The 13,252-nt window shown below is 36.2% G+C and overlaps 2 protein-coding genes and 1 long non-coding RNA gene across 3 annotated transcripts; 1 reads left to right on the forward strand and 2 right to left on the reverse strand.

Moving 5' to 3' along the window:
• Positions 1-1,405: 1,405 nt before the first annotated feature.
• Positions 1,406-3,096, reverse strand: LOC110862474. Its single transcript, XM_022111668.2, has 5 exons — positions 2,940-3,096; positions 2,749-2,873; positions 2,538-2,683; positions 2,250-2,477; positions 1,406-2,185 (listed from the first exon to the last, which is right to left on the reverse strand). The coding sequence occupies exons 1-5, from the start codon at positions 2,965-2,967 to the stop codon at positions 1,666-1,668; spliced, it is 1,047 nt and encodes a 348-aa protein (XP_021967360.1). The 5' UTR covers positions 2,968-3,096; the 3' UTR covers positions 1,406-1,665.
• A 2,580-nt stretch (positions 3,097-5,676) lies between these two features.
• Positions 5,677-7,062, reverse strand: LOC110862471. The gene is made up of 3 exons (XM_022111665.2): positions 6,754-7,062; positions 5,895-6,171; positions 5,677-5,834 (listed from the first exon to the last, which is right to left on the reverse strand). The coding sequence occupies exons 1-3, from the start codon at positions 7,024-7,026 to the stop codon at positions 5,761-5,763; spliced, it is 624 nt and encodes a 207-aa protein (XP_021967357.1). The 5' UTR covers positions 7,027-7,062; the 3' UTR covers positions 5,677-5,760.
• An 882-nt stretch (positions 7,063-7,944) lies between these two features.
• LOC118433556 lies at positions 7,945-8,398 on the forward strand. The gene is made up of 3 exons (XR_004833438.1): positions 7,945-7,975; positions 8,065-8,156; positions 8,226-8,398. It is a non-coding gene; the product is annotated as an uncharacterized LOC118433556 (long non-coding RNA).
• The last annotated feature ends 4,854 nt before the right edge of the window (positions 8,399-13,252 follow it).

The raw sequence follows: 13,252 nt of genomic DNA on the forward strand, positions 1-13,252 counted from the left end.
CATGACTTTTTATATGTTTATATGTATTTAAATATTAACAGATTTAATTCTGCTTAATTTTCTAACACTAAATTTTATAAAAGTCGTTTTGTCGCATACATATGTAATACTCGCTTTGCCTTTACATACTATTAATTGCAGTAAAAAGTATGTAAAGGGTAGTAATTTAATTCGATCCGATTTTTTCTGTACAAAAGTGAAAGTCGATTTCTCTTGGATGCATATTTTTCTGAAGCTAATTTTTTTTTCTTGAACATACCTTAATACTTAGACTTCCCAGTATTGGCTTCAATTATGCCCCCAAATCTTTAGGCTCTGTGCTAATTTGTCCTTATTATTTTTCAGCAAATTCTAAATTTGAAATAATAATAAATGTCAACTGAAATCATCGCCTTAGATTGAGGTCTACCGCTTGTATTGTATCATTTCACCTTTAATTTTAATTTCTTCCACTTTCGTCCGATTCTTCCGTTTCATCCACAATGGCCCGGAAGAAACACCGAAAAGGTGGAAGAAGCGAAACCTTGACAATGTGTAATTTTCCTGTTATTGTTTGTAAGGCGTTTCGAGTCATTTAGCTCTTTTCGACAATTTTGAGATCAATTTCCAAATATCTGATAAATTCTGGCTAAATTATTGTTTTCGTAGAGAAGACATTTATGAGTCGACGAGATCGTTGTTTATCCCTGGCAAAATTTTGGTTTATTTGTACCGCTGCGGTATTTTAGGATGTCTTCAAGTTTTCTGCAATTTAATTCTCAGACAAGTTCAGTCTAACCGGAGCTTGTATCTGAAAACGAATATATGTAGTCATGATTGACCTACTCCAATGGTCTAGTCTTGGTAAAAATATTCACTACGTCAAAAGATAGCCACATATTTGTAGCGTGCTGGCAGCAAAAAATGAATAGGATTGAATTAAATCACCACCATTTATAACGTTTAGGGTTTTCACGACCTTCGTAACAGTGGATTGATAAAAAAAATATTCGTAAATTTACGTCATTTACAATGGGGTTTACGTGAAAGCACCTTCGTAAATAATTTCGTAAAAACTGATTTCGTAAAATGTATCATGGCACTTGAAGTTTTTAATGGAGTATGTTTCCTAAGATACGAAAATCTAGCAATTTTGACTTGTGAAATTTTTTTACGAACGAAAAATATGCCTCAAACGTGCGTAAATTTACACAGCTTCGTAAACATGGAATTTTCGTAAATGACGTAAATTTACGACATTTACGACGCTTACGACAGTTACGAAGGTTACGTAAAAACCCATATTGTAAATTTGATTCCAATAGAGAATATGTAAGTATTCAAGTTCAAGGATAACTCAAACTTAAAGCAATTTTGAATTGTAATAAATTCAATTTAATATTCCTCCTAGAATTTGTACCATGTTGTTTAACCATAAAAATTTAATAATATTCCTCTTTATTATAAATATAAATGCATATCTCTATTATAAATGCGTTGCACATGTCTATTTATGTATCTCAATAGCTAGAAAGTCTCGCACTCTTTCACCACACGTGAACTTTATTACGAAATAGATATTTCGTATTGAAAATGCTTATTGCATAAATTTAACAACGTGATTTTTATTGGAACTCGAACCATTTCTAGAAAAAAATACGTCATCAATTTACTTGCTTGGCAAACTTAACTAGTCTTCTTTGAATTAATTCGACTTTTCCAGGTGGAGCCTTCACCCCGTTTCGCCCATTCTTTCCAAAGGCTTTTAACTTTCTTCTTGTTGGCACCCTGCCGATTATCGGTGACCTTCTCCAAACGGAGTTGCGCCATGGTTTTTTCCTTGTCGGCGATTTCCCTCTTCATTTTTTCTTGTAATTTTGACAATTTCTTCCTCCCAGAAGAACAATTTGATTTTGCGGCGTATTCAACCGCAGCCGATTTTTTCTCACCCGCAGCAACTCCAGAGACTTTGAGTGACTCTTTTTTTAAAACGAGTAACGCCTCCAGTTGGGCTTGTTCAAGTTTGGCTAATTTCTTTAAATGCTCTCTCTTTTTCTTGACCGCTTTTTTTTCTTCGTCTCGCTGTTCTTGTTTGGATAGTCGGGGAAGAATAGGTGTGGGACTGGTGTGGTCGTCCTGTTTTTTTGCCACTATTGGAATTACGTTGCAGGGAACAGATTCGAATTCTGCATCAGAAGTGAGTGAGCTAATAAATAAATATGTCATAATTTGAGGTCGAAATTATCCTGATTTTAGTGAGTTAAAGTTACCTTCCGATTCCTATAAATTTATTTGAGGAATGTTCCATTTGAACTGTAGGGTTGTCATGACGACTGGTTTCATCTCGCTGATCAAAACTGAGTGTGGAGCTGCATGTCAAATCGTGATCCACGATACTAACCTTAGTAGCATTTAGTTTGAACGGCATTCCAGAAACGGGGAAAGCTTCGGCGACAACTTTATCCCCAATTTTTGGAATGATGGGACCGCTCACGGTTCTAAATAAATAAAATAAATAATTTAATATTCCGAATTTGATCAGTTATTCTCTTACATACTTTAGTGAGAAGAGGATGTGATTTTCCCCAATTATTCCAAATATGTCGTAAATTTGAGTCACAGTTCCGAAAACTGTTTGCGAAGTTATGGTAAAGTCGGCTTGTCCATTATTTTGTAGCTGTGATGTGGACGGTGGAAAGAGGACCTTGGATAAGAGGCAGTAAAATTTTTTTAATTATTAATTAAAAATTAACAGTTTACAAAACGCACCCCTCGCGACGGTGGGGGTTTTACGGGCATCACAGCATTTCTGTAACTCCTGGCCAAATCTGGCTCGTTGGACGAGTAAAAATAATGTTTGGGATGATTATTAAATTCGGAAGTTGGCAAATGTCCTGTCAGAAAAATATTTCATTATTTAATTACAAATAAATACTTAAAGTATGATTGAATTTGCTTACCCCTCTCCCGACTAAAATTGAAATCCATCCTAATTAATTAACTACTAATGAGAACAGGAAATAACACAAGATGCATTAATTGTTTGAATTTTATTCGGATTTTCGATAAATATTAACGTCCACGTATACAATAGATCGGCTGTTGCTTGGTGAAAGGTGGGCCAATACCAAATACAGGGCAGCTCGACAAAAATCGGTGACCCGCACTGGTCTATGTTGTGAGAGTTGGCTCATGAAAATTATCTATCATGAAGCATTTCCATGGAAATCAGATTTCATGGAATGCTTCATGAAAATTTGGACGTCTTTAATCCCAATTTTTTAATTGTAATGATTACTGCATTGCATTATTATTACATGGCTTATATGCACTAATAAATATGTATATCAAACTTTTTAAAAAACTTAAAATAACCTGATAAATACTACATAATTACTACATAGATGTCTCCAATTTGGAATTAAATATTTTTATTTAACAAATTATGTATGCGAGGATACTATGAGTCATGAATTAAGTCAAATTAAATTTTAAAAATTGAATCCAATTTGACATCCGTTTAACACGAGAAGTAATAATATGTAGCACAAAAATGTTTAATTCCTAGTGAAATTTAGACAATTTTTGCAGAAACTCATCAAAATTAAGAATATGATTTTTATTTATTTAAAAAAGTCACTTGGGAAAAATGCAAATGAATAACTACTTATTATGCATTTCTCTGCATTCTATTCGATTTTTTTGCGATGATGATGCCAAGTCATGTTGGGTGAAAGTGATGCAAGATTGTTGTCAGATGTGTACAAGTCTAATGATAAATTTGTAAAATTAAAAATTTTTCATAAAATTTATTTGGAGGCCAACGTTTGTCTAATTGATTATCTCCAACGTCCGAACTATTCCTGGCATGATTGTTGGAGTAGTGTACCAAAATTGGAAATGACTATTTGGAGCTGTGCACAAGAGAAGTGGTAAGATAAGATAGATGGACAACAATAAAAAAATTGACATCTAGGTAAGAAATGAATTTGTAAACCGATCACCTCCAAGAAGAAGTACGAAAAGGCTGCTGCGGCTGCGAAGGAGGAATATGAGGAGGTAAGGTTTTAATTAATTAGGTATTGTCATTTTGTTAGAGGGAAATTTATTATTTGTGGTGAAATTTTACCGAAATTCTCTACTTTGTTGTTAATCTTAGAAAATGGACAAGTACAAAGGGGAAGCTGGGAAGGGGAAGAAGAAGAAGAACTGAGTAATTGATGGACGAATTGGTTGCCTCACTCAATTCGACTTAGCATTCTCTTCAAGTACTAAATAATATAAGTTTATTTTTCCTGTACGTGTTTTCTAAATTTTGTTGTTATTTGGTATTTTATTTGGTAATCAATTCCTGAACAAAATCTACAGCGTGAATGGATAAAACTGCATTTTTTATCACATCTTAAATTTATTTCATATTTTGAAGGCGATTTTTGAGGAGAGGGAAAAATCCGAAAATTATCGCAAAATTATTCGTCCCATCGAGTAAGAAATGGCTGCTGGAGAAACGATCAAGTGAATTTTTGTATGGAAAATATGTTGTTATGATATAATTATAATGAGTAGATTTAGTATTAAAAATATTTAGTGATACAACCAATAGTTTTAATGTTAAGATCTTGTCTCTTTTTATGTCTCTCCAACGAGTCCAGTCTTATTATTGTGGGTTTTTGGCATCAATAAATCAGATTAAAAAACAAACGAATATGCTGTGGCGTCAAATATTGCCAAATTCACAATTACTCCAGTTCGATACCCCCACACAAAGTATTATTTACAGAAGTTTTTTTAAAATACAGTGTTGTAAAATATTATTTTTGAGCAGGACTTGAAATCTGTAATAAGGGACGCAAAAGGAGGGAGAGGGGAAACCCAATTTAAATTTTGTTGGCATCATCTCCCCGGTGTCCGGACACTTAATCCCTTACAGTTTATCCCCCCACATTTAATACCCCACTCTTAATCCCGCACCTTTCATCCCTTCCACAGTTAATCCCCACACAGATCATCCCCCCACATTTCATCGTTCCACAGTTAAGCCCCTGCAAAAAACGGAAATATTGACTTCTGAAACGGACTTCGAACTCCTTCGAACTTCGAATCTCCCCCACATTATTTAGCCTTGTCAAGTTAGCGATACTAAATTTGCTCTAGGTTGGGGGAACTTTGTGTAATTAATAATAGTTTGTAAAAATGTGTGTAATTTCAAATAATTTTTTAATAACACAATTTTTTTCCAACAAATTTTTTTTCCCAGATTCACCACTTGAATTTGGTCCATCTCGTAACCATCCAACCAACCAAGTCTAACCAACTCGTAATTTAGACACTAAAAAATTTGAAATCTCAAAAAAGTTGAGATTGATGTCACGCATTATAAAGCAACTATCTGGGATATGAAATTGGAAAGGCAAAAATTTAAAAAATTCGGGCAAAATTTGACGTTGGCGAGAGTTTGGATATGTGAAAACGTGGGGTTTTCACCTTTTTCACCACTATGAGAGGGTGTGGCGGGTCTGTATAGGCCCAAGCAAGGCGATATTAGTAGTACCCCGAATGTAAATTGAAATTGTTTATCACAAAACGTTATCGATAATAGGCTATCAAATTTTTGCATTATTTTTCCCAACTTTTGCGATTATTGTAAACTCTGCGAACACATTACTTAACTCGACAAGTAAATAAATTAACTGTTTATTAAACGAGTTTTGAATGCTGGGATAATTTATTCAAATAATTAATACATCCTTTTGATATAAGATCGAATTCGACAATGAAAATTTATCTGATTGTAATATCGGCACAATTTCGGAAGGTTTGTACCGACTCGTCCGGGTTGAAACAATGGTCGGCCGCTGAAAATTTCAAATAATTAATTAAACAGTGTTCTACATATGTTTGATTTTTTAACTAACCTGGTGGGTATGAAGTCCTATAAGTCCACCGCAGGGTGCACTTATTGCACGTAAATCCAACCGGGAGTTGGACGCGGGCAGTGACAGCTTTATCCTCGTGATCGCCTCCGGCCGAGCTGGTACAAATTCTGTTGTCAATTCGAATTAAATGGCCTTCAGTTCCACCAACAATGGGAAGTTTGGAGAAGCAGTAGTCACTTTCGACTTCCGACATGCAGAGCTCCACCTCAAAGTAACCTCTGTGGTTGGCAGTCATTTCTCCGACGACGTCGATGATCTAGGGAATCGAAATATATAATTTTATTCTTCTATTGTTAAACTAGGTTATTCAAGCTCCCGGCCAGGGGGCACGGAGAGGGGGTGTGTGAAGTTAAATTTCGTGCCAAAGGGTCACGTAGCGACATTCAAGGGGTGTGCAGAGGTCACAGGTTACGTTGGGGAGTCCTAGGGGTGCGGCTAGTTTAGGGGTCATATGGAAGGTCCATAAAAGTGTTAAACCCAACAGAATGATAGCAGGGGCAACGTGAAAAAGTCATCGAGTAGAGCGCGCAGCTCAAAATGGGAGACAAACTGCAGAAAGGAATTAGTTATATGACTAGGCTTTTCAAGTGCATGACTAGCAGGCATGAAGAGTGAATGTGTCAGATGACATTTAATAGCTGTGTCCAGGTCAGGGGTCACATGCCGGCATTCAGTTTCCAACCCCATGATAATAACACGGTACAACAATAGTCAAACGCTCAATTCAGGTAATTAATTCAGGTGAAATATCATATGGGTGTGGCAGAGGTCACGTGGGAATAATAATGGAATCAACCAACAAACTGCAACTGGAAATAGTATGTAATATGATACTTACCGATCCGGCCGTATAGTTTCCAGTAATTTCATTCTTGTCATAGGCACCCCCAGAATTCATGTCGGTGCTGGTCCCGCACCGTAGACAAGTACCCGATTGGCCATAGGTGGGCGGAGTGCGGCACTCGATGCCTGAATGATTCCACTCGTAAGGGGGGCGGTACGGTTCGTCTGGCCGGATATGGATGGAAGTACGGGCTAAGGGATCTGCCAAATAGCCGTGACCATGGACAGAGACCACTGCGAGGAAAAGGAGAGCAAGGGCGAGCTTCATGTTTGTTGCGTTGATTTAGAAAGAGGTGAAGAAGACATGAATTTAATAAATTGAGGGGGTTCACTATTTATTGGTGATTTGAAGAGGTTCAAGTTGTTTACAATTGATTGGTAACATGTCGTGATAAAAATTAATTAATTTTGCACACCATAAATGCTAACGTGACATGATATGAATGGAATTTCCAATTAGTTGCGATGCGGGTGGGACCAATTTATTGTGCACACGTAACTTCGTTCGGGTGACAAATTAATTAATAAAGGCAACAACATTCATAATGCGTCTCTGTGTCGATTACACAAATACAAAGCTCCAGATTGATAGTTGTTGACAAGTTGTGAAATGTATTGGACTGATGGATCATTCCCCACGTGCATGTTCACATCAATCACGTTAAGTAATTAATTGTTTAATGGGTAAGTAAAGTGGGAAGGCAGGATATGTGTGGGTTTTACGTGTTGCATATATTCGTTAAATTCATATTATTCATGGCATATATTTTTAGAATAGATTCGAATCTCGATTACGATTTTAAGCAATACATACATATCTAAATATTATCGTATTACGCGATTCGTACATACAGGGTTTCGCTGGCCCAAAACCACCCAGGACAGGTGTCCGAAAGTAAGAAAAATGGGGCAAACTGATACAACTCATATTACCCAATTGGGCACTCGCCTTTCCAAAAAACGTTTTGGACGTCCAAAACGAAACAAGATGAATAAGGTATGTTATTTAGATTTGAAATTATCCGTGTACCAGAGATGTGTATTATGTATAAGTAATACATATTAGAACTTATTATTATTATTTAATCTTCACAATCAAATTTGATCTAGATCATGACTTTTCTAGCCATGCCTGGTACAGGAATTTATTACAGTATCTCGTCCTTCAGGTCCTTGAGGTCGTGTTTACTTTGTCGGTGGGATCGAAGCAAATTAAAGTATTTTATATTACGGCAAATTTAAACCAAATTTCTAAACCTACCGAAAAACGTAAATATTTTCACAGATAAATTTCCGGTTTTTCTAGAAACTGTACCAGAACCTGTTCTAATTCTTGTGATTGCTCTTTTCCATTTGGTCGCCGTATTTTATGCCACGTTATACAGAGCTGTTGCTAAAGTAAGTGTGAAAAATTAAATATTTTCATAACTATTTTTAAAATATTTATTTATTTCATATTATTTCTAGAGGAACTCAAAAACCTTGTATCGCTGCTGGATAATTTTACTCTCTGTCATCTCCTTTTTTACCTTGGGTCGCGTGCATGGAGCTACCTGTAGGTTGTAACGACAAGCTCATATCGGTAGTCAGTGGACCCATATCACCATCGCAAAAACACGTCCAAGCAATCCTATTTCCGGCCGTTCTCAAATTGGCCTACTGACTTCAACAGATATTCCAATAATACCACAAAAATCTGTAGCAAGGAAGATAATAGTGTCGAGAAGCGCTGTGCAAACAGCAATTCAAATTTTATATTAATACTAATTAAAATTTTAATTTTAATTGCAAAAAAATTGCAAAAAAATGTGATGAAATGTGAGGAACCTTTACAAGTGGGAGAATCCAATTAGTAATTATTTCACCAACCCATTGCCATATTACAAAAGTTCTTCGAGTTGAGAGATTATGCGAATAATTCAATTTGGAAAAAAAATATCACTGTTTTTATTTCAGAGGTCAGTGTGGCCAGCATTTTTTGAAAATAGAGATTTGAAATTTTTGCAGGCAAATTTTTGAGGGTCACATGCTGCTATGATCAAAATCTGAAGTCAAAACTCGAAATAGTTTCTGAGTTATTTAAAAACAAAATCGTCGTTCAGCGAAGAAATCCATCCTCTGTAGTCAATAATTTCAAAGTTATAACTTCATATTTTCTGCCCACAGGTCATTTATAGCTTCTTGCATAATTTCATCTGAATGTGTCAACTTTTAGAAACCAGTATGAGCAACACAACCACACAAAATTTATAGAAAAGGCCTAATGAAATTGTATGTTGTGAGAGTGTCCATGTTCCAATTTGATGAGTGGATTTCCAGCTGGCATGAAATATCACCTAGTTAAAATATCTCAACTGCGAGTTTGACCACACTGCAAACCTATGTAAATAGTAGGCTTATTTATTACTCTAGGTTCTCAATATTTTCCGCTTGGTACGAGTTCTTATCAAAGATTTCAATTAGACAGAAGGGTAAAAGGTCGTAAATGGGACTCTCTTTTCTAAATTATTTTTCTACCCTAAGGAGATCCTTTGTCACCCTGGTGCCCCTCTGGCAGATGTTCGTCAAAGATGTGCTACAAGTTAGCCGTAGCCGCCGCAAACATTTCAGCCAAAATTTTTCTCATCTCATACAAAGAATATACACGTAACAATTTTGTAGGAAAACAGGTGTGTAGGTAGTTAAGTAGGTAGGTACATCTGTATTTACTAAATACATATGTGTATCTAAATACTATTTAGATACACATTTGTTGCACTGAATGGCATAATTCGTAATTAACCACCCCATGACAATGATTTTAGATACAAAATAACTCTTATCAACTTATAGTATGCAAATCTAGCTGTGAATAGGCAACGGGAGCACACCAAACGCCAGATTTCACAAAACCAGACGATAAGTGCTAATAGGCAGGTACAACCGCATAGAATGAAAATCGTCCCAAACGACCCACTCAGGGAAACACTATCATGACCAAGTCCTCGTTTAAATCCCAACACGGGTGTCCTACCACGCCATCCCTTAACTATCCATTCATGTTGTAAGCGCTTCAAAATCCCAGATTCGAACAGGGAAAGGTAACTCCTTTGAACAGTTGAAGCCCCCGCACCCGTAAATATAATTCCTTCCATACCCAAGTACAAAATTTGTTTGGATTTGTAAAAACGTTTTGATATGTAGTGCTTCGGTAAGAATTCGAATTCCAGCCAGACGTATGAAGGCAAATTGGCCAACCTCCACACGTTGACCTGGACAAGAAAGTCCAAAAATGTTGGGACCATTTGAATTCCTAAAGTGATTTTTTCCGGCAGAGAGAGAATAGTAAAACAATCCTTCGAGATTTGCAGACCAGCTATTAATTTGTCCATAATCGAGGCATCGTTAACAATTTTGACAATATATAACTTGATTTTTCGCTCACAGTATGGTGAACCTTGCAACTTCGTACCATGTAATAATGCAATGGTCTGTGAAAGAATTCTGCATTCGTGTGTGATACTCCGGTTAAAATACACATCCGTGTCGTGCCTTGTCTGTTCGCATATTAGATCGTCAAATGTTTGCAGAGGCAAAATTGGCAATGGAGCGTTCAACTCGGTAGTTAGCATCCCGTTGTAGCAGTTTGTCAAAATTACGGACATGATCAACCAGGTGCCTAGGATATAACGAACGAAAGGCAAGCCCGCAATTTCCCTAGGGATTGAGGGACACTCCTCGAAAATTGTAGCCAGCAAAAACAACAAAGGCGTGAATGAAATTTGAGAATTTCCGCACCAATGCAGGAAAGCGCAGAGCATTGAAATAATCGAAAGCAACGTGACTAGCATCCCCAACCATACGAACGGCTTAAATGGAGCAATGTAAAACAGGAAAGGTACTGTTCCTTGTGGCACGTTAAGTACCGATATGTGCTAAACAAAGTAACTACTATGTTCGCATCCACGTCGTACTAAGAAGAATCGTGTGGCTCGAAAAAAAATATTTGCCCCATGAAAGAGGGACATTGGTGGCTCATTGATGTCGTTTGGTTGACCAGTTTTGAGAACACTATACTTACCAGGACCTCCTCAATGGGATCATTCATCTTCAAGTCGAAAGGATTAACTGATTTAGATAAGAAATTCAGTTGCCGAACTGGATCATTACGATAATTGCGATCGACATTTTTTGAAACTTCTCTACTACACCAATGGGTTAGTGGATCAATTATTCGTCTTGCCAGATATGTTATGTGTGTCGCGTATTCCTTCGTGAGTGGAAAACATTCCAGATTAAGAACTTTTTGGGCGACGATCGGGAGCACAAATGTACAGACTTTCATCCCCGTGTCAACGACGATTAGCTGCAATCGAAAAATTGAGGGGTATATGTAACCCCAATAATCGTTCACAGTCAATTGTTTTATCGAGTTATTACTAACAAGAATAACAACGGAATCCAAGGAGCGCTGTACTACTTTGTCCCATATATGAGACTTGAAGAAAAATTGCTTCATCGATATACCCATGCAATGATGAAATAACATTTGCATTGCAGTAGAGTCATTTAAACTAGGGTTGACCACGAAAGTTAATTGACATATAGGAACGCGTACCTGACTGGAATCAATTAGTGGGAAGTTTTTCCTTTGAGATGGATTATCGCCGAGGTAATAATATTCATCTAGGTCCAGCGGCCAGTACAGAATACGCACGGGAATTAGTGGCTTTGGCCATAAGTACGAGTGGCGGTCTTCATGCAGAATTTTTAAATCGAAATATACTAATCCATCAATAAGTTGAGCAATACTGACCTGGTCGTCAGCATCGGCAACGAATTCGCCTAATTTTGCTACTAATAAAACAAAGGACAAAATGGTGGGAAACATCATTCTTTGTGACATTTCAGAGGTGCCAGGATTTTGGTCTAGTGTGTTTGCATGAGTGACTACGTTATTGCCGCTAATGTTAATGCATTACTGGTGATCCAAGGTGATGGATATTTTGGCTTAAGAATATTTCAGTTAATTTACAAAATACGTAAGATTTATCAGTTTAGAATCTTGATAACCAATTATAACAACTACATTAAGCTCGAAATTTCAGTATATATGTAACATAAGCAATTATTTTGATTAAAACCTATCGCCTAATGTTAACTCGGGATTTATCACTACTTTTACCGTCACTTTTCCATTTTACTTTTGATTTTGTAAATATTAACTCCAACGGCAATGCTAAAGTAAAACTTTGGGTTTACCATAGATTTTACTTTCCCATTTGGGGAATTTTGACTCGACTTTCACTTTCACTTTACCGTTACTTTCATGTTACTTTTGAAAGTACATCGCGATTCTAATTTTAGGGCAAAGTGAAAGTAATTTGTGGAGGTAATCACCATAAATACGTGGAATGATCACTAATGGCTTTAAAACTTTGTTGATATACCAGTCTGCGCTGACTTCACTTTGAATTTTTTGTGGAACAAAAATAAAACTTTTGTTTCTTTTACTACGTCAGCACGATTCGAAATAACAATGTTATCAATTTTATAACTCTCCCATTTTTAACTATTTCTCTCATTTTCAGCAATGTTTGCATTTTGCAAATTGGAATAAAAGCTTGAAGTAAACTTGTATATTCGTCCAAAAGTTATGTTTGGGTTGACAGCAGACAGGCGAAATATTTTCTATTATTTGGCTGTAATTTCCTAACCTTATTAATAATATGTATATATGTTGGTGTTTTTTTGTGTTTATACATATGTAAGTAAGTTGAGTTGGATTCATATACACGTACAAATGTACTCAGCGTAATGAAATTCATTACTCATGTAATAATTCATGACACTTTTTTCGGCTCAGCAAATGGTGAGACTTTCACGTGAAAGCTTTTTTGTGTGATTAATTTTCACGGTTAAACCCGATTACTGACAAGGGACACTCACGACCTGTCGTTCGTGTGACACGAATCGTGTCCAGGGTACCCACTTTGTTTTTTTAGAATCTACTAGGAACCTAAATGAAGGATCCATTCTTATTTCCGTGTAAAACTCATATTTGACGCCGTGGCGTGGCGCCAAATTCGCCAAATTTGTAGGTTTTTATTTTTAAAACCGCCATAACTTTTGAAATCCTGGGTGGATTTTATAAAAAATTTTCAAACATCATGAAAAATAGTTCAACTTTAGTATGCAATCAAGTTTTTCAAAATATTGATTGTTTCAATTTATGTCAAAATTTTGAGATTTTTTTACACGTGGAAATTCGGCGAAAAAATCTTAAAAATCTCTTAAAAATAAAAATTTTACATTTTTTATTTTTTCCCTCAAATTTTGACCTTTGTGATCATTTTAAGTCCAAAATTTTGAAAATCCCACAGAAACTGCAAAAGTTATGGAGGTTTAAAAATGGTCGAAAACGCAGATTTTTAAGTTTGGCGCCACGCCAAGGCGCCAAATATGAGTTTTACACGGAAATAAGAATGGAACCTTCATTTAGGGTCCTAGTAGAT

This window comes from Folsomia candida, unplaced genomic scaffold (assembly GCF_002217175.1).
Source record: "Folsomia candida strain VU population unplaced genomic scaffold, ASM221717v1 Fcan01_Sc058, whole genome shotgun sequence".
NCBI lineage: Eukaryota > Metazoa > Arthropoda > Collembola > Entomobryomorpha > Isotomidae > Folsomia > Folsomia candida.